This window comes from Mobula birostris, chromosome 6 (assembly GCF_030028105.1).
Source record: "Mobula birostris isolate sMobBir1 chromosome 6, sMobBir1.hap1, whole genome shotgun sequence".
Lineage (NCBI taxonomy): Eukaryota > Metazoa > Chordata > Chondrichthyes > Myliobatiformes > Myliobatidae > Mobula > Mobula birostris.
Window position 1 is genome coordinate 34,392,284 of NC_092375.1, and position 22,837 is coordinate 34,415,120.

Below are 22,837 nucleotides of genomic sequence, written 5' to 3' on the forward strand. Positions count from 1 at the left end.
CTGGAAATCCAAGTATACAACATCCATCTGTTCGTCTTAATCCACGGTGCTCATTATATCCTCAAATAAGTACAGTATTTTTGTCAAACAGGACCTGACCTTCATGAATTCATGCTTTTTCTACCTGATGGAACCACTTCTATACATTATTTTGTCCTTAACGATAGCTTAAAGCATTTACCCACTACAGATGTTAAGCTAAGTGATCTATAAAAAGGTCAAAGTACATTTATTGTCAAAGTATGTATGCGGTGTATGTAATGTATTGTGTGAGTAATTGTAGCGTCAGAGTGCGTATGACGTCAGGACGTGGAAAAAGTGAAAATGGAAGTCTGGTGAATAAACGTGGTTGTTCAATCTACAGCAGTGTCTGAGTCACATCAATATTACATGGTGTCAGAAGAGATCACAAAAAAAAAGGAAGAGAAGACACGTAAAAGGTGTCACAGTTACAGCCACCGTCAAGTTTAAGCCTACAAGGTAATCTTGCTGAGAACTGGAAAATATGGATCCAGAAGTTTGCGCTGTTTGGCACTGCTAACGGCGTAGCTGAAAAGACGGAGAAAGTGCAATGTGCTACGTTTCCGCATGTGGCGGGGGAAGAGGCAATGAAGGTTTGTAACACGTTTGTCTTGCAAGATGATGAACAAGATAAAATTGAAGTGTTGAAGAAAAAGTTTCAAGATTATTGCAAACCGAGAAAAAACCTACCGTACATCCGACACCGGTTTTTCAGGAGGGCTCAAGGACCAATAGAGACCATAGACGCCTATGTAACAGATTTGAACAGCAAAGGCAAAAGACTGAGTTCGGACAACTGCATGAGTCTTTAATATGTGACAGGATTTTATGCGGCCTACGAGATGATCAAGTGAGAGGCAGGCTATTGAGAGAGGTGGATCTTACATTAGAAAAGGCGATTGATGTTTGCCGTGCCAGCAAGATTACGTTGTCAGGTTAAAGTGCTCAACGAAGAGATTGAAGTGCACAAAATAAAAACTGTGAAAACTGACAAGAGTGGGATAAAGCCAGCTCCACAGGATGATCAAAAGGAAGTTAATTGCAACAGATGTGGTTATGAACATAGATACAGAAAATGTCCAGCCTTTGGTCAGACATGCAAGTTATGCCAGAAAAGAAATCACTTTGCAAAGATGTGCAAATCGAAGGAGCACACAAGGAAAATGCATGCTGTGGAACAGAATGAGGGCAACAGTGACATGTTCATTGGCCCAGTTGAGTGGAACAGGAGGTATGCATCAAGAATATTGACAATGCTGCGATGGAGATGAAGATGATTGGACTCAAGATCTGATAATAAACAGGAGGAATGTGACATTTAAGCTTGACACCGGGGCAAAGTGCAATGTAATGTCAGCAGAAACATTCAACTCACTGGACATCAGAGGAAGACTGAAAAATTCCACCTGCAAGCTTGTTGCATATTTCGGCCACAAGATGGCGCCACTTGGCAAAAAAAAAAGCATTCACCTGTGTGTACAAAGGTCAAAAATACAAGACCAAGTTTGAAATAGTACAGCAACATGTTCCAGAAATACTGGGCAAAGCAACATGCACAAAGCTCGGCTGATGAAGCGAATCTATGGTGATGAAAAAGAAAATGACATTCTCAAAGACTTTGATGACTTGTTTTCTGGATTAGGATGTTTACCAGGGAAACACCATATCCAGATTAATCCAACTATTGCACCAGTCGTGCATGCCCCGAGAAAGATTCCAGTAGCTCTCGGGGATCAAGTAGTGGACGAGCTACACAGAAAGGAACGGATGGGAGTCATGACAAGACAAATGGAACCGACCAACTGGGTGAATAGTAGGATGACAGTGGTCACAGAAAAAAAGACGAGGATTTGCATGGATCCACAAGATCTCAACCAAGCCATCGAAAGGGAGCACTTTCCGCTGCTCAGGGTTGAAGAGGTTGTCTCCCGCATGCCTAATGTGAAATACTTTTCAGTATTAGATGCAAATCAAGGCTTCTCACAGATCAAACTGGATGAAGAAAGTTCTAAATTATGCACTTTCAACACGCCCATAGGGAGATATTGTTTCCTGCGTCTACCCTTTGGGATTTCTTCTGCATCAGAGGTATTCCAGAGATCCATGGCACAAATGATTGAAGGCCTGGACAGGGTGGTCAACATCATTGATTTGCTGATATGGGGTGATACAATTGAGGAACATGATCAGAGACTGAGGAAGCTCCTGGAGAGAGCACGTGAGTACAGCCTAAAACTGAACAAAAGTAAATGTAAGATCAGAACTACAAAGGTTAAATACATAGGTCATGTACTCAGTGCTGATGGGCTAAAACCAGATGATGAAAAGGTCAGAGCTATGGTACAGCTACCACCACCCAAAGACAAGCAAGAACTGTTGAGGTTCATGGGCATAATACAGTATCTTGCCAAATTCATTCCCAACTTATTAGAGGTCAGCGCTCCACTCCGAAAGCTACTAGAGAGCAACACTGAATGGTATTGGGAAGATGAACAAAAGAAAAGTTTTGACACATTAAAGCAGTTGGTTACCAATACACCAGCGCCGAAGTTCTATGATGTCTGTGGATGCCAGTTCGGAGGGAATAGGAGCTGTTATACTGCAGGATGGGAGGCCTGTGGCATATGGGTCACGAGCACTTAAGGACTGTCAACACCGATATGCTCAAATCGAGAAGGAATTACTCATCATAGTTTATGGGTGTGAGAAATTCCACCAATATGTATATGGCAAAGAAATCCAGGTTGAGAGTGATCACAAACCACTTGAGAACATCTTCAAAAAGCCACTCCGCCAAGCTCCTATGAGGCTGCAAAGGATGCTTCTCAGGCTACAGAGGTACACTCTCTCAGTCACCTATAAGCCAGGAAAGGAACTGTACATGGCTGATGCTTTGAGCCATGCTTTCCTCAAAGAGCAAAAGGAAGAGTTGCTAGGAAGAGAGCTGGAGGTCAACTGGATTACACCTCAGCTACCCATCTCTGAGGAGAAGTTGAACATGTTCAGGAAAGCGACTGCAGATGATCCTGAAATGCAAATGCTAAGATACATTACAATGAATGGATAGCCAACAGAAAGAAAAGATGTTCCAAAGGAAATGCAGAAATACTAGACATTTAAAGAGGAAATCAGCTATGCATCAGGACTAATGTTCAAAACGGCAAAGCTTATCGTACCAAACCAAATGAGACAGGAAATGCTCAACAGAATTTATGAGTCACACCTGGGGATAGTGAAATGTAAAGAAAGAGCAAGGGACATTCTCTTTTGGCCAGGCATGTCAAATTAGATAGAGGACATTGTGTCTCAGTGTGCTGTCTGTAATGTAAACAAAAACAGCAATCCAAGAGAGCCTCTGCTTCCCCACCCACTACCATGGAAGACCATGGGAGAAGATTGGCACAGATCTCTTTCACTACAATGGTGCAGAATATCTGTTTTGTGTGGAATACTATTCAAAATATCTGGAGATCACCAAGTTAAGTGACACGTTCAGTGGCGGTGTCATTACCGCAGTGAAGTCGACATTCGCAAGACATGGTATTCCAGATATTGTTGTTAGTGACAATGGTCCACAATATGCCAGTGGTGAGTTCAGAGAGTTCTCAGAAAGCTGGGAATTTCAACGTGTTACTTCCAGTCCAGGGCACGCTCAGTCTAATGGACAAGCAGAGAGAACTGTACAAACTGTCAAGAACATGCTCAAGAAGGCACAAAGCAGCAACAGTGACCCTGACATTGTTCTGCTTGAATACCGCAACACACCGATTGAGGGTGTGGGGTTCTCTCCTGCGCAGCTGTTGATGGGACGTCGTCTGAAGTCCAAACTGCCAACATCCACAACTCTACTGACTCCTGAAGGTAATGCTCAAGTACATGACAAGCAAAAGTACAAGCAAGTAAAGCAAAAGAGCGACTATGACAGACATACAAGACAGTTGCCAGATCTGCATACAGGTGAAAATGTTAGAATACAGAGAGGAGACACCTGGCAATCAGCTGTGGTTGTGAACAGACATCAGCAACCAAGATCCTTCATAGTTCGCACGCCGGATGGAAGAGTGGACAGGAGGAACAGGAAGCATCTGCTGAAGACAGGCGAGAGGGAGTTTCCACATATACTGACGTAGAAACAAACGACACCAAGAGTGATGCAGACCGCAAAGACACAGAGGTCACTCGAGAGACTGACACTGGTGAAGGACCAGCACAGTCACAGTTGTATCACACACGGGCTGGGAGACAAGTCAAACTTCCAGCTAGATACAGAGACTAGACATACAAACAGTATCACACAGTTTGAGGCAAAGTCACACATGTCATAAGTTCCAAGGTGTGAAATAAAAGGTTTATTAGTCTATGTTAGTAAAAGAAAATACACTGCTGTTAGTATTGTAAGGTACAATGCAGAATACAGTACAAGAAGGTAAGATTTTTTAGTTTATGTCACGGTTGTTGCACTGTAAGAAGGGCATACCTAGAGGCATTGTTTTGGTAATTCAGAGTGTTGTAAAAAAAAAAAAAAAAAAAAATTTTGAGAAGGGGGATGTAATGTATTGTGTGAGTATTCGTAGCGTCAGAGTGCGTATGACGTCAGGACGTGGAAAAAGTAAAAATGGAAATCTGGTGAATAAACGTTGTTCAGTCTACAGCGGTGTCCGAGTCACATCAATATTACAGTGTACAACCCTGAGATTTGTCTTCCTGCAGACAGCTATGAAACAAACACCATGGAACCCGCTCAAAGAAAAACATCATGCTGCCAAAAAAAAAACAACAAATCACGCAAGTGGCAAAAAATGAGTGAATATTAAATATCAAACTGCAGAGTCCTTGAAATAGTCTAGGAATGTTCAGTTTATTTCAGTTCAATTTAGTGCTAACCCTAACACGTTGACTGTAGGCCGCATAGCCAGTCCGTCCCAATCAAAATCGTGCAGAATAGCAATAAAAAAAGAGTAACCAGAAACACATATAACATGAACTTGCAGAGCTCTCTAAAAATTAGTCCAATCCACAAACTGTGCAGATCAAACCTTGCTCAAGACCCATGATTCCTGGCAGCAGCGAGGGAGAGGGAGACTGGTCAAACGCAGGCAGATGGTGCTGAACACCTGTCTGCCTTCTGCTCTCGTCCTTGTTGATTTCAATCTTGCATGTTGCTTTAATCAGTGAGTTGGTTGAGAATTGGAGCCTTTCGTGGATTCACACTCTGCCATTAGGCTGAACACTCTTCTCAATCTGGCTCTCAACCATGCCAAATTCTCTTGGAGACAGCAAAAGCACTCGTGGGCCCAAAAACACATGATTAAAATGTAAATTACAGGTCCCAATTGCACATAGATTAGTAGTATATTTAAAAGAAGAAGTTGTTGTCGTTTCGTGAACTGTCTGCAGTACAATGCCGTTTACTGTTGGCCCCATCTTGCCAGCCTTTTCCTCTATCCCTTTTTAAACAGAATTTTGGTAAATTATCACAAATGTATCTGCTATAACTTCCGCCATTTCTTTCAGTCCCCTGGCATGCATTCCATCAGGATACTTATGAACCTTTAGACTCACTAGTTTGCTCATCGCTAGCTCTTTAGTGACAGTGATTGTATCAAGATCCTTCCCTCTTATCTTGTCCTATCTATAACATCCTCTCTTTGGCATGTTAAGATATGTCCTCCACCACGAAGACCAATACAAAATAGTAATTCAAAGTCTATATTAATTTTTCTTTCTTATAAGGGACCTATGTTCTCTTTAGCGACTATTTTCCGCTTTATATAATTATAATTTTTTTTTTACAATCCTTTTATATATTTTATGCTAGTTTACTATCTTTCCTTTCATTTTATTGCTTGCTTGATGTTCTGTTTTTCCTTTTCAGGTTTTCCCTATCTTCCTGTTTTCCAATACTTGCATTTGTATATAGGGAAGAGCTCTGCTCTACAAAAAGAAAGACCAAGATGACGCTTAATCACAGAAAGGTTTTACTTAATTGTCCCCGAAGAAAATCATGCAACACGGAAGTATTAACAATTCTTAATGATTAATTAATTGTTATCTCATAAAAATCTTTGTTCAGAGTAGGCTAGGAATCAAAGCACTTAAGTCCTTTAATACTTACTGAAATTAAAACTTCTTAGTGCTTATGTTTGTCCACTATAGTTGGTGGACTATAATCTCCTGTTTGGCCATGAGGTAGAAAACTAAACATGTCAGAGTCATATTTTCTTGAAATGATCCCATTAGGTCAATGTCAGCTCCTCTAAAACCTGTCTCATTATCTCACTTATTTCCCTGGAACCTGTTCTGTCACATGCCTGTTCATTCACTCTGATTTTTGTACCACGTTTCTTAGTGATGGTTAACAGTAATCATTTAACCATTAATCAGCACATCTTTGGTGGAGGTAGAAATCCTAAACGCACTTAACAAATACATAGATCATACACTTCAGGAGCCAGGATGGGCAGGGTTGTAGACTAAGTGCTGTAAAGTGAGATTAGGCTGGATGGCTATTTTTTGATTGCCAGAATGGCTCCTCGTGTCTTCATTTTTTAATCTTTATTTCTCTATGTAGATGGCGGAAAGAGTGTGAACAAGAGCGTATTCAAAGAATGGTACAAGAAGAAGCTGTAAAGTTCTTATGGAACGAGGTATCTACTTTTATTGCATATGGTCCAATCATCTAGACTAAGATTTTACTTAACACTAAAATTCCGATGTCCATGGTGTTATATACACACAGTGGCCACTTTATTAGATACAGGAGTGGAACCCAGCATTGTCTTCTCCTGCTGTAGCTCATCCACTTCAAGGTTTAATGTATTGTGCATTCATATATGCTCTTCTGCACAAACTATTGTAACACATGGTTATTTGAGTTACTGTCATCTTCCTGTCAGTCTAAACCAGTCTGGCCATTCTCCTCTGACCTCTAAATAAAATAAAATTGATTTCGTGTTCATACTTTTCCAAGCTGGAATTTATTCAGGATATTCCATGGTCCATCATCTATATTTCATAAGGAGTAGGTTTTAAAGCACTCTTTATAAAAGACTGTTATAGAACATAGGAGACATGCAGCACAATACAGGCCCTTCAGCCCACAAAGCTGTGCCGAACATGTCCCTACCGTAGAACTACCCAGGCTTACCCATAGCCCTCTATTTTTCTAAGCTCCATGTAGCCATCCAGGAGTCTCTTAAAAGACCCTATCGTTTCTGCCTCCACCACCGCTGCTGACAGCCCATTCCACACACTCACCACTCTCTGCATAAAAAAATAAACAAGTAAACAAAAAACATCTCCTCTGTATCTACTTTCAAGCACCTTAAAACTAAGCCCTCTCGTGCTAGCCATTTCAGCCCTGGGGAAAAGCCTCTGACTATCCACATGATCAATGCCTCTCATTATCTTGTACAACTCTATCAAGTCACCTCTCATCCTCCGTCGAAACAAGGAGAAAAGGCCGAGTTCACTCAACCTATTCTCATAAGGCATGTTCCCCAATTTTTAAAAAATAATTTAATTTTATTATTTTAATTATTTTTATAAAAGACATTAAGACTTAACACTTTTTATTAAAACACTATTTTATAAAATTATAAAATAAAACTTGGAAGATATGGAATTATACACTGGAGCCAAATGTTTTTGCAGGAGACATTCTAATTATTGAATTGTTTAAAATGTCTCTGAATATTAGACTTTAAAATCTGAGATGATTTGCCAATGTCAAAGGTTCTGGCTAGAGTATTGTTTGCTGTCAATGTCTTATGGATACTCGAGCAGGTGCTCTTGTCTGGTTCTCATCTTTATCTATCCTGATAGCTTGGGCAGGGATATCTTGAAATTGTGTCTCTGCATCTGGCTCTGGTAAGTGCAAGTTTGGTTGGGAAGGGAAACAACTGATGTTTCTGGCTTTTGGGTCTCGTCAAATGTGTTCCCGCCAAGTAATTTTGGATGTGGGCTCAAAGGTTCATTTTTCTGTCAAAGTATGTATGTACAATACAACTCTGATATTTGTCTTCTCCAGATAGCCATGAAATATAGACATCAACCCCCACTCCGCACGAAAAAGAAATAAAATTTGCAAATCCCATATTCTGTACCCCCTCTCTTGCACAAAAACTAACAGCTTGCTCACGTGGAAAATGGCAGCTAAAACATCAAAAACTCAAACCCCCAACTCTCTCATTCACAAAAAATGGTGACAATAACCTCAAATTCCCAAACCCTACCTTGCAAAAAAAAAGTGACAATGGTATCAAACCCCCAACCCCTTCTCTGACACACAAAAAGCTAACAGATTGCCCACACAGAAAAACAACAACAAAAACATTGACCCCAAATCTGCAACACCTCCCTCACACATGAAGTAATGTGTCACTTGCTCACCAATCAACAATAAGAAAGATAACACAGAAACTGAAGGAGATCAATAAACAGTACCTATCGAAAGTATTCCCACCCCCAATAGTTTTTATATTTTATTGTTTCACAACATTGAACCACAGTGGATTTAATTTGGCTTTTTTGACCCTAATCAACAGCAGAAGACTCTCGTGTCAAAGTGAAAACAGATCTCCACAAAGTGATCTAAATTAATTACAAATATAAAACAAAATAATTGATTGCATAAGTATTTACCCCTTTGGGTCAGTATTTAGTAGGTGCACCATTGGCAGCAATTCTAGCCTTGAGTCTGTGTGGATAGATCTTTATCAGCTTTGCACATCTGGACACTACAATTTTTTCCTATTCTTCTTTACAAAAGTGCTCAAACTCTGTCAGATTGTCTAGGGATTGTGAGTGAACAGTCCTTTTCAAGTCGAGCCATAAGTTCTCAATTGGATTGAGATCTGGTCTCTGGACTTGGCCATTCTAGGACACTTTTTTTTAAAGTCATTCCTGTGTAGCTTTGTATGTATGCTTGGGGTCATTGTGTTGCTGGAAAACAAATCTTCTCCCAACTCGCAGTTCTCTTGCAGACTGCATCAGGTTTTCCTCCAGGATTTCCCAGTATCTTGCTGCATTCATTTTGCCCTCTACCTTCACAAGCCTTTCAGGACCTGCTGCATCCCCACAGCATGATGCTGCCACCACCATGCTTCACGGTAGGGATGGTGTGTTTTTGATAACCTGTGGTGTTTGACATACGCCAAACATAGTGTTTAGTCTAATGGCTAAAAAGCTCAATTTTGGTTTCGTCAGACCATAGAACCTTCTTCCAGCTGACCTCAAATTCTCCTACCTGCCTTCTGGCAAACCCTAACTGAGATTTCCTGTGAGTCTTTTTCAACAGTGGCTTCCTCTTTGCCACTCTCCCATAAAGCTGTGACTGGTGAAGCACCTGGGCAACAGTTATATGCGCAATCTCACCCATCTCAGCCACTGAAGCTTGTAGCTCCTCCGGAGTTGTCAAAGGTCTCTTGGTGGCCGATGGGAGGTGTATGAGGGATATGGTCCGTGTGCAGGTCAGTGGGACTAGGCAGAAAATGGTTCGGCACAGCCAAGAAGGGCCAAAAGGCCTGTTTCTGTGCTGTAGTTTTTCTATGGTTTCTAATCCCCTTCCTGCATGGTTATTCAGTTTTTGAGGACGGCCTGCTCTGGGCAGTTTTACAGCTGTGCCATATTCTTTCCCTTTCTTGATGATTGATTCTATTGTACTCAAAGGGATATTCAGTGACTTGAAAATTTGCTTGTATCCATCTCCTGACTTATGCTTTTCAATAACTTTTTCATGGAGTGCTTGGAGTGTTCTTTTATAGAACATAGAATAGTACAGCACATTACAGGCCCTTCAGCCCACAATGTTGTGCTGACCCTCAAATCCTGCCTCCCATATAACCCCCCCCCCCACCTTAAATTCCTCCATATACCTGTCTAGTAGTCTCTTTTGCCTTCATGGTGTAGTTTTTGCCAGGATACTGACTCATCAGCAGTTGGACCTTCCAGCTACAGGCGTATTTTTTCTACAATCAATTGAAACACCTTGATCTCCACAGGTCACTTGAAACATAGGTGATCTCTGTTTAACTAATTAAGAGACTTTTAAAGCCAATTAGCTGCACCAGTGATGATTTGGTGTGTCATATTAAAGGGGGTGAATAGCTGTGCAATCAATTATTTTGTGTTTTTATATTTGTGTTTTTAATTCAGATCAGGTTGTAGAGATCTATTTTCACTTTGACACAAAAAAAAGTCTTTTTCTGTTGATTAGTGTCAAATCCAGTGTAGTTCAATGTTGTAAAATAATCAACCATGAAAGCTTCCAAGGACAGTGAATCCTTTTTATAGGCGCTATAAACTACAGTCCAATAATCACATAAAACTCAGAATTTCAAAAATATCTTCCCGCCAGCATCAGGGAGTCAGGGAGAGCAGCAGCATACACTCAGTCCTTCCATGAAGAGTGACCATCACGCTGGGTCCAAACAGCGCCAATCCCGTGGCCTCCATAGAGAGCGATCACTGACTGCATTCACCTTGATGCTTCAGTCTTCCTCATTTTATTGTCTATTCATAAAATAGCTATCAAATTGATATTAAGTTGTAATAATGATCAAGTTCAGATTTTATACTTGTCCTTTAATTTGCATTCAATTGGAATATCAGGCCATGATAGTCTTGTAGATATTTTTTGTCCATGTTGTTAAAAGTATTAAAAAGACCCGTGCTAGTCAATTGGCTGGAGCATTTATGGACATCTTTGACCTCTCGCTTCAGTAGTCTGAGGTACCTGTTTGTTTCAAGCAGGCTTCAATCTTACAAGAGGAAGGTGGTAACCTGCCTCAATGACTCGTTCAGTAACACTTTCATCCACTGTGATGGAATGCTTTGAGAGGTATGTCATGAAGCTTATCCACTTCTGTCTTGGGAGTGATCGGGATCCACTCAAATTTGCCTATCATCACAACAGGTCAACAGCTGATGCCATTTCATTGGCCATTCACTCAGCTCTGGAATACCTGAACAATGAAGATGCAGATATCCGATGCTCCTCATTGAATCCGGCTCAGCATTCAATACTATCATCTCGGCATATAGTAGGGAGAATAAAAATCTGGTCAAATGGTGGCACAACAACAACTTCTGTCAATATCAGCAAAACCAAAGAACTGATTATCAACAACAGGAAGAAGAAGCCAAGGTCCTTGAGCCATTCCTCATTAGGGGATCCGAGGTGGACACTTCAAAGCTCAAAATAAAATGCATTATTAGAGTACATACATGTCACCACCTACAACCCTGAGATTCTTTTTCCTTCGGGCATACTTAGCAAATCTATAAAACAGTAACTGTAAATAAGATCAATGAACAAGATGCAAATGTAAATAAATAACAATAAATAATGAGTATGAAAACAAGATAAAGAGTCCTTAAAGTAAGACCATTGGGTGTGGGAACATCAGAAATAGAATGAGTGTAGTTATCCTCTATTCAAGAGCAAAGGGGTAGCAACTGTTCTTGAACCTGCTGGTGAGAGTCCTGAGGTACTTGTACCTTCTACCTGATGGTAGCAGCAAGAAAAGAGCATGGCCTGGGTGGTGGGGATCTTTGATGATGGATGCTGCTTTTCTACGACGACATTTCATGTAAAAGTGCTCAATGGTTGGGAGGGCTTTACCCGTGATGTACTGGACCAAATCCACTACGTTTTGTAGGATCTTCTGCTGAAGGAAATTGGTGTTCCCATACCAGGACATAATGTAGCCCAGTCAGCACACTTTCCACCAGACACCTATAAAAGTTTGTCAAGGTTTTTGATGACATGCCGAACCTCCACAAACCCCTGAAGAAGTAGAGATGTTGATGTGCTTTCTTTGTAATTGCATTTATATGATGGCAGACATCCCACCCTGCAAAAACTCTTTTCAGGGAGGTAGCACCCCCACCCCCTGCAACCTCATATCCCCCCTCCCCCCCTCCCTGTCGACCTCCAAGGGTATGTGTAATACTTTGTTTAGTGAGTTTGTCGAATCTGTAAACCAAGTTGGGTATATACAGCAAACGTGACATTAAAATATGTACTTATATTATTGTGTTTATTCTATTACAACTTTAAGCAAGTCTGTAGCACGTAAATGTGGGCCCAGATCAGAGACGACACAATCGGCAATTGCCTGTGATCTGGGCTGACATTTACGTGCCGGGCGGCACCTAATCAATTAGCTTGTTTATTTCGGCTTTTTTCTTAAAGATGTGCTGGGTGCGTTCTGGCCACCGCTGTATTCTTCGCGGCCCGGAAGCTCTGGACCACTGAATTATAAGTCACTTATAAGTCAATAGCATCATAACATTTTAAGTAATGTTTGGATATTAAACACACAGCACATATTTTCCTCGTATGAACATATAAAATCATTGCAACACACCAATACCTGTATCGCTGAGTTAGTGGGAGCCCTGGGCTTGTTTTCCTGCAACAACACGGTCCTATCGAGGGGTGAGGGGAGACAGCGATACTTGAAGGGAGTTCCTTATGTCCAGTCTACTCTGCAGTTTAGTTTTTGTTGCATTCATTGCGGAAAACTCCGCTTCGCAGGGATATGATGTTGGAAATGGAAGCAATGTTTTCCCTGCTTTCTTGGCTATCTCAGGATATTCAGCCTTGACTTTGATCCGGAATGCCAGCAGAGATGTTACGTCAAGCATACTTTTTAGCCTGCTGTCATTTGCAAGCTGGAGGAGTTTAACTTTATCCCGTGCTGACATGGAAGATTCACCGGGGACATTCACAAATGGGTCACGGACCCATTCCTTTGCACGTCTTGGGTCACTGATGACCTCGCGTGCGTTAAAATTCAACAGTGCGTGACAGGGAATGAGGAAAGGTACAGCTGACGCATATCGTTTCATATTGACAAATCATATCGTTTCCTCGTGGTTGGGGACCACTCTTAGCACGAAGAGAGACCAATAAGGACGCTCGCTCTCCCTCTCCCTCTCCCGATCAAAAAAATCTATTTCTGGGATATTGTATATAATTTCTGGGCGTCAGGGAGCCACTATCGATATGCAGGAGACTCCCAGAACTTCTGGGAGAGGTGGGATGTCTGTGATGGGTCTAGGACAGGTCCTATAAGATAGTGACACCCAAGAATTTAAAGTTACTGACTCTCTCCACTTCTGATCCTCCAATCGTTACTGGTTCATGGACCTCTGGTTTTCCTCCCTTGGAAGTCTACAGTCAGTTCTTTGGTCTTATTGACATTGAGTGAGAGGTTGTTGTTATTACGCTGCTCAGCCAAATTTTCAATCTCCCTCCTGTATGCTGATTCATTACCCACGACAGTGGTGTCAAACTTGTATATGGTTTTGGAGCTGTACTTAGCCACACTGTGATAGGAGTAAAGTGAGTATAGCAGGAGGTAAACACACATCCCTGTGCTGATGGAGATTGTGGAGGACGTGTTTTTGTCAACCCAAACTGATTGGGGTCTGTAAGTGAGAAAATCCAGGATCCAATTGTACAAGAAGGTATTGAGGCCCAGATCTTGGGGTTTACTGATTAATTTTGAGAGTATGATGGTATTAAATGTTGAGCTGTAATGGATAAAGAGCATCCTGATATATACGTCTTTGCTGTCCAGATATTCCAGGGTTGAATGAAGAGCTAAGAAAATGGCACCTGCTGTGGACCTGTTGCTTTGGTAGGAAAGGTGGCGCGGATCCAAGTTGCCATTCAGACAGGAGCTGATATGCTTCAATACCAGCCTCTCAAAACACTGCATCATCGTAGATGTAAGAGTTTCAGTAACTTTAAATTTCTTGATGTTATCATATCAGAGGATCTATCCTAGCACCATAAGTGCCATCACAGAGTGTGCATAGATTCAGCCTGTCACTTAAAACTTCGACTAAATTCTTTTGATGCCCAGTGAAGAGTATCCTGACTGATTGCATCATGGCATGGTATGGAAATACCAGGAACAGAAACTTCTACTGAGAGTGGTGGATACAGTCTAGTCTATTACAGACAAAGCTCTCCCCACCACTGAGGACATTTACAAGGGGCACTGCCACAAGAAAACAGCATCCATCATCAAGGACTCCCACCATCTTCTCCATGCTCTCTTACCAACAACCTCAGGAAGGAGGTACAGGAACCTTAGGTCCCACACCATCAGGCTCAGGAACAGTTATTGCCTTACAACTGTTAGGCTGCTGAAAATGCCTGAAAGTGAATCACAAGGTAATTATATGATGACACGTACTTGGATAATCAATTTACTTTGACTGTGAAGCGAAATGTAATGTTTTTCTATAGCTGTCCACCATAGGTCTTATTTATGTCTATACCAACTAGGCAACGTTTGTATAGTAAAACTACCTGATTGGTCTCCATCTGTTTGTCTTCAAATCAGGCCTGTAGATTGAAGCCTGCTTACTTGGTAGCATCAGTGGAGAGAAAAGTAAACCTTTTATGTCAATCACCTCTTGAGTAGAACTAAAACTGGGAAAGGAAAGAGACTTCAGATTGCACAGAACAGTGGGAAGGAGAAGAGAAATCAAAATGTAAGATTTCCAATGGAATGAGGGCCAGGACACGTACTGCTGATGCTTGATAAAAGAGATGATAAACATACATTAGATTGTAAATAGGGGAGACAAATGATACTGAGAGAGGAGAGAGGAAATGTGAAATACAAGAGTAAAATTGCCAATTATCTGGGAAATTCTGAATCCTGACAGCTGTAAGGATTATTGGAGGATAAGGTGCTGCTCCTTGGCTTGTGTTGAGCTTCAGAGTGTTGAGCCTGATCAAGAGAGAAGCGAGCAGCAGTATGATGTAGAGTTACGTGGTGTATTAGCTTGTGATTCGTTTCACGCAATGTACTATTTGAATTATTGTTTTCTGCTAAAGAAAAGAACCACCTTCCAATCAACAGATAGTATCCGAGGTCAGGAGTGAGTCTGGGTGCTTGGAGCAGAGAACGCTGGAACAGTGCTGTACCACCATGTTGTATGAGCAGAGATCACGCAGACTGTATCTGTACGCCATAGAGCTTACAAGAAAGAGGTGATCTCATTGAAACTTACAGAAATATTATGGGGATTGACAAAAAGAATGTGAAAATACTGGCTAAGGATATCTAGAACTGAAGGTCACCATCTCAGAATAAGAGATTTAACATGAACAGCATGTATGAGGATTCTTTTTAATATCCAGAATGATGTTTCAAAACAGTTGAGGGTTGTGATTTATGTATTAAGGGAAACAGTATTTGATTACTGCACAAAAGTGTTCCTGGGGTAAAGACCAGCTACAATCATTGAATGGTAGAGAAGGCATGAGAGGCTGATAAAGTTTATCCAACAAAATTGAGATCAATAGACTAATGGATGGATGAGTATTTGTATCACTGCATAATGCCCTGCTTAAGACTGAACAAAGAATATGCTGGTAGGCCCAAAAGAATTGAGACATTTCAGTACTGGACTGCAAACTCAATAACTTTAAATATTATTGCTTTATAACTTTAAAAATTTAAGTACATTGATAGCATAAATGTAATATGTTTTAATATATTATTCTTGAATCATCTTAAATTTATTCCTACATGTTCTTGTCTTCTTTTACTGCAGGTTCGGAGCCTCCAGGAGTGGCGATTATCAATGGTCCAGAAACATAATGAAGTTCTACACCCTGACACAAAGGATCCCATTCTTCTGCAGCCTAAGTTTGTTCATCCTCCTATATGCACACCCTTGAATAACCATAAAAGCCTTTCATCCAGAAAAAATACTGGCTTGGAGATCTCGGTGCAAGAATTTCCTGACTCAGGATTTCAGTCTTCAGACATCACCCACAATTGTCTTCAAGATTCTCTGAATTCTTGTCAGAGTTCCTCAGATGGGAGCACAAGCACAGTTTTAGAAGCCGACTCTGAATTTAAAAAAATAGACAATGAATGTTTAATGAATGGTCCTGCAGAGCCAACCCGCCGAGATTCCATAGACACAAAATGGAATCAGGAGAACTCCCACGGTGAGCAGGACAGCAGCCTTATACAGCAGTATCTCAATTCTGTAAGGCAGCTGGAGGCTGCTGAAGAGGAATCAAATTGTAGTGGGAGAACAGAATGCAGTAGTGAGAATGATCATGATTCCCTTTGTGGTGCCTCGGTTGAAATGTCTGAAGATGACTGCACTGAAATTTCAGATTCCCTCTGCCCAGCAGAGGAATGCGTCAGTGATGGACAAGATAAAGACCATGAGCGAATCTCTAAGCATGATCAATTGATGTAAATAACTTAATCCATGACCATTTTACAGTAATGCTAATAAGCCCTTATTTAAGTGAAAGCAATACTAAGAAGGTCTAAATTGGTCTAAGGTGCTGGAAAAATATTGGATTCAATACCTGTTCTTCCAAAGAAATTATGCGAGTAAAATGTAATTATGCTAATTAATGTGTTAATTTATTTAATTTCTCCTGTCAGCACTTCAACTAGTATTGAATTGCATACTGTGTACAGTTCCAGTTATTCTCCGATTGTTATTCTGATGAGGATGTTTTACGTTATAGTTTGGTCCAGTTATCCATGACACTTGGTTCAAAGTATGAATAAGTAGGTCTACATCTTCCTTTCAGCATGATGGTATGACTGAGATAATTAAATTTCTGCATCTTATTTGGAAAGTGTGAAATTTTGTGTTCAATGGCAAAAATCTGAAGCTGTTATCAAGAAAGCTTTCTAATTTTTATGTGTAGTGTGGATTAGGGTGATAATTTGATCTTAAATGTGCAGGTCTATTTGTTATCAACCTTTATTTAAATTTAAGACTGAAGGAGGTGTTTCTTGTGTCCCTTAATTTAATTTTTATTTTGTAAGCAAAAATGAAATGACAAATGTATATGGTAATATCAGGACTAAATTGATAAATGTATTATTATCTGTCTCCTTGCTGTTTATTTAAGGTTATGGAAAATAACTGAACACTAAAGTGCATGTAAGTTTGCTCAGAAAAATATAGATTTTACAATAGCAATTTAAAAAAAACAAAATCCAGACTATTCTCAATGTTTGATTTTAATTCTATTTGTTTTATTTCTGATTACCTATTTTCAGTGGCAATTCTTACTGTCAAATGTGCAAAATAAATAATTTTTAACCCTTCCATTTACTTGCTACTAAATGAAACAGATCTAATCAGGAAATTAAGCAACCTTAATCAATACTAATATTGACAATATCATTGTGAGTTAACGATATAATGAAGGAGAAAATTACTAACTACAAGGATGGGGAAGATGTTAAGTGAATCCTCCAAATTTATAAAGTGTATAACACCATGGAATGTGCAAAGGTTACTTATAAGCTAGGAATCACAAAGTATTCCTAATCTTCCATGTGAAAGTACTGTGGTGCTTTTATAGGTCTAACCTGAAGAGGATTGCATCCAAGTCAAGATAAAATAAGAAGCACAACATTCTGGATTGTACAAAAGTGAAAATGCAATCTATTTCTCCTTACCTACTTAATATAACGATGTGATCATTGAATTCTGAAAGTTCTTTATCTCAAGTTGGTGTTTTTGTAACATTATTAAAATTACCATTTTTTTCCCTTTTCAAAATTTGCATAAACTATAATACCTTGTATACAATAGTGTTTTCTTTTGTGCATTAAATAATCATTCCAAATGGTTTGCTTCATTGATCAAATTATCATTGATCCTGTAAGTTATTGAATTTTAGATGTATAGTAATAAATCTTTATCCTGTTAGGCAATGTAATATTTTGTGTATATCTTTCTGTTTCTTTCTGACACTATGTGAACTGGTAACTGATCTTTGTTCAAATGTTAATGCTTTCTAATTACTGTCTGCTGGAATTATATGATCTAGTCTAAATACAGCAGAACCTGTACAAACTCTAAAGTATTAAAACACTTATGAATTTTACAGATTAATTTTTGATCATACATTGGTTCCAGAAATAGACCACACCCAGAAGTCGGACTCACAGCATGTGGTTTTAATCTGCCAGGTGTGGAGGGCCTTCTTGTCAGTAATGTCTCAGATGCCACTAGTATAGCCTGACCCATAGTAGAGTATCCAAATGTGCTTGATGAAGTCTTGATGGTCAGTAATCACCCACCCTCTAAATCACACTAAATAACCACTGACTATTTGAATTGCTTCCAAAACTAATGACATTTCAGACAGCTTTTAAGAGTCTTATGTTCTTTTAAAAAAAGCAAGTTTCCTACTAAACAGCTTCAAACTAAATTGAAATATTCTAAAAGAATGAACATACCTTTTCCTTGTGATTTTTTTAAAAAATCCAAAATCCTACAATTCTAATTGAAGTCAGTGCTCCAACAATGCATTCAAAGTTGGAAATTTCCCAGTGAAATTTCTCCATGAAACTACCAACATTTGGCAGCAAGGCCGTATCCCTGACTTTTGTTAACTACTTAAGGAAATCTCTGCTATTCCTGCATCTTCAGGTAGCAGATGTGGTAATAATGAAAAATAATGTAAATACTGAAGAACTGAAATTAAAACTAAATTCATGTAAACAATACAAGAAACAGAAATATACATTTGGTTTGAATAGATATATGTGTTTCATCAGAATTGCCTAGAAGCTATTACATTCTATTAAATTGGTGCCTTCTATATGATGCATATTTTTCCCCAAATGTAATAGTTTTTCATCAAATTCCAGTGAGATGATTTGTCAAAATTTAGTTTCCTTTCTGTTTTAAAATAGTTAGTTTTTCAGACTGATAGATTCTTTCTGATCTCTTTAAGGCAACAATTTGACACTCATCCTAAATAATCTCTTCAGTGGATGATGTTTTGTGCCCAAGTACATTTTTTCTTCTCTCTGAAATGACTACTTAATACAATTCCTTCAGGATTTCAATTTGAAAATCCTGAAGAGTTTTAATTAAAGATAAGCAGTTTTCTTATTGGGGTCTTGGATACACTTTTATCTTCAGCAATTTCAATGCAGATTCCAGCAATCTGCTCAATCATTTTCATAATTTTCAGCAATTAAAATAATAAATTTGAAATATAATTTGTAATTCTGTTTCTATATGGCTATACCAAATTGATCTGGTAATGCTTAAGTAATTTATCAGCAAATATATAATTAGGTATTCTCTTAAACTCAAGATGGATAGTTCAGCTTAACTGCTGGTTGCAGTTCTGAGTGCCACCGAGGGTGAAAAGAGAGAGATGGCTCCTCAGTTGATAATTCATTGAGTTTTTGTGATTTGTCTGCCATCAGTCCCATGTTGTTCCAATAACTATGATGGGGAATAAGTTATTTCATGTTGTTTGAAACTAGTGCATCAGAAATCTCAGATGTTTGCGGTCTCCCCTTCTGTGAAGATTGATGCAAAGCACTGATCTAACATATTCTCCATTGCATTGTTTCTATTTTATTCCCCAGTCTTGCTCTCCAGGGGACCTACATTTACCATAACTGTCCTTTTCCTTTCAACACGTCAATAAAGGCCCTTGCTGTTTGTTTTGACGTTAGTTGCCTGCTTTCTCTCATTATCAATATTCTCCTTCCTTATCAACTTTTTAGTCTCCTGCTGCTGACTCTTTAAAAATTCACAGTCCTCTGGTCCACCACCAGACCTATTTTATGTGTTCTAGTCTTTCAGTTAATACTTTCCTAACCTCATTTGTTTTTCATGGATGGTTCATCTTTCTCCTGGGACCCCCTTTGTCATTGGAATAAATTAATGTTGAGTGATGAATTAGCTGTTTAAATAACTGCCTCTGCTCAACCATTGACCCCTTCCCTGGTCTAACAAGTTCACTCTGAGCTATTCTAGGCCCTCTACTCCTTTTGTTAGGGAAACTAACTATTCAGATCGGACAAATAAATGTGAACTCAGAAAATACTGGGATCAAATTCATTTTATTTGCAAGATGTATCATGTGGAGTCTGCCTCACAATCAGGGCATCCTGGACTCCAAATAAGTAGTGGAAAGTTCCTTTTATAGAGCATGGAAACTGAGTGTAAACCACAGAGAAAAACGGGCAAATAGTTACAGCTGTAGCACAAAGTATTTTTAATCATAGAACAGACAGTAACTAAGTTATATGAATGTATGTTCCTCTTTTCTGCACTTTGGATTGCATCTTGATTGCAAAGTACTGTCTGTTGTAAGCCTAAACTTAGGACAAAAGTTTGTTAGGCTACAAAGTTCAAATAGAAAATTTTGGACAAACAGGTGGCGATGAGTCAGCTTATCGGAGTAGGATAGAACACTTAGTTGAATGGAGCTGCAACAACAGATTCTCACTCGAAGTCAGCAAAACTAAAGAGTTGACTGTCGGCTTCAGAAAATGGAAAGAGGACAAATATGTGCCAGTCATCATTGGGGGATTAACGGCGGAGAGGGGCAGCAGCTTTAAATTCCTGAGCATTTAAGATAGTGGATGTCCTGGGCCCAGCACGTAATTCCAACCATTAAAAAAATGTTAGTGTCTATACTTTTTAGGAAGTTGAGGAAGTTTGGGTTGTTGTTGAACATTTTAACAAATTTCTATAGATGCATTGTAAGAAATATCCTCATTGAGGGCATCATGGTCTGATACAGCAAATCAAATGTGCAGGAACACAAGTAGCTGCAGAATGTAGTGGATCCACCAAGTGCATCACAGGCACATCACAGCATTGGTGGTATCCGCAGGAGACACTGTCTCAGCAAGGTAACTTATATCATCAAAGATCACATCCCCACCTCCATCCAGGCATGCCGTCTTCTCCCAGCTATCATCAGGCAGGAAGGTCAAACGCCTGAAGTCCCAACCACCATGTTCAAGTACAGCTACTTCCTTTCAACCATTCACTTCTTGAACTGACTGACATAATCCTAATCACTGCAGTTTAACAGAGCTATGACCACTAGAACTAAAATGGACTTCATTTGTTTTCATTGTTAATATAAAATTTGTGTCTAATTTCTGTTCTAGTATGCTTTTCTTGTGGTCACTGCTGATATGATGATACGTGCCGGTGACACTGCTGTAAGTTTTTCATTGTACCTGTGCATATTTGTACTTGAGTATATGACAATAAACTCAACTTTGACTTTGAAACCTGTTGAGTTGTTATTTCCAATAGCTGCTGTTTCTTTAAATAAACTATTCCCCATCACATTTTGTGGTTTTTGAGTAAACCGTGTATGTCTGAGCTACTTAACAACCTATGATGGTATGAGCAACACTCACAACACGCTGGAGGAACTCAGCAGGTCAGGCAGCATTCGTGGAAAAGATTGGTCGACGTTTCGGGCCGGAACCCTTCGTCAGGACTGTAGGGGGAAGGGGCAGAGGCCCTATAAAGAAGGTGGGGGGGAGGGTGGGAAGGAGAAGGCTAGTCAGTTCCAGGTGAAAAATTCTCCAACTTGCGGTAATTCCCTCCCCCTCCCTTCCTCTATCCCTATGTCACTCTGCCCCCTCCCCCAGCTACCTACCACCTCCCTCTTGGTTCCGCCTCCTTCTACTACCCATTGTGTTTTCCCCTATTCTTTCTTCACCTTTCCTGCCTATCACCTCCCTGCTTCCCCTCCCCCACCCCTTTATCTTTCCCCTTACTGGTTTTTCACCTGGAACCTACCAGCCTTCTCCTTCCCACCCTCCCCCCATCTTCTTTATACGGCCTCTGCCCCTTCCCTCTACAGTCCTGACGAAGGGTTCCAGCCCGAAATGTCGACTCATCGTTTCCACTGATGCTGCCCGACTTGCTGAGTTCCTCCAGCGTGTTGTGAGTGTTGCTTTGACCCCAGCATCTGCAGATTATTTTGTGCCTATGATGGTATGATTTCCCTTCACTTTGAAATGCACTCTAACCTGGCTATAGTTGCTGTATTACATGAACGTGACAGCAGATGGTGCTATACCTCCCGTACTCTTTTTTAGTTTAGAAAGGCCCACTTTACATATGGTAGTGATTGACAAGATGTCCAACCAACATCTCATTGAAAGCTTGCAAAACCTCTCAAAGGCTTTGAGAACTTCTTTCAGAATGCCATTCTTCTAAACCATGGTGATCTACCATCTGCAACAGCATCTTCACTTCCTGTTTTGTTGGCCAGAAAGAACGTCAATCAGTGAACTGGAATGGAGGTGGCCAATCCTCCCTCACAACCATTCAGGGCCCCAGACAGACCTTCCAGATGAGGCAACACTTCACCTGTGAGTCGGCTGGGGTGATATACTGTGTCCAGTGCTCTCGATGTGGCCTTTTATATATTGGCGAGACCCGATGCAGACTGGGAGATCGTTTCGCTGAACACCTACGCTCTGTCCGCCAGAGAAAGCAGGATCTCCCCGTGGCCACACATTTTAATTCCACATCCCATTCCCATTCTGATATGTCTATCCATGGCCTCCTCTACTGTAAAGATGAAACCACACTCAGGTTGGAGGAACAGCACCTTATATTCCGTCTGGGTAGCCTCCAATCTGATGGCATGAACATTGACTTCTCAAACTTCCGCTAATGCCCCAACTCCCCCTCGTACCCCATCCGTTATTTATATACGCACATTCTTTTCCTCTTTCTCCTTTTTCTCCCTCTGTCCCTCTGACTATACCCCTTGCCCATCCTCTGGGCTTTCCCCCTCCCCCTTTTCTTTCTCCCTAGGCCTCCTGCCCATGATCCTTTCATATCCCTTTTGCCAATCAACTGTCCAGCTCTTGGCTCCATCCCTCCCCCTTCCTGTCTTCTTCTATCATTTCAGATCTCCCCCTCTGCACCCCCCCCACTTTCAAATCTCTTACTAGCTCTTCTTTCAGTTAGTCCTGACGAAGGGTCTTGGCCCGAAATGTCG

At 40.3% G+C, this 22,837-nt stretch overlaps 1 protein-coding gene across 3 annotated transcripts in view; it reads left to right on the forward strand.

The window, feature by feature from the left end:
- Positions 1–21,048, forward strand: part of cep97 (centrosomal protein 97) — a 92,910-nt gene extending 71,862 nt beyond the window's left edge. For all 3 annotated transcript variants that reach the window (XM_072260194.1, XM_072260192.1, XM_072260193.1), the window contains 2 exons: positions 6,593–6,668; positions 15,607–21,048. In XM_072260194.1, the coding sequence (XP_072116295.1) occupies positions 6,593–6,668; positions 15,607–16,269 (739 nt within the window). In that variant the 3' untranslated portion in view covers positions 16,270–21,048. The remainder of the gene's footprint in view (positions 1–6,592; positions 6,669–15,606) is intronic.
- Positions 21,049–22,837: the final 1,789 nt, after the last annotated feature.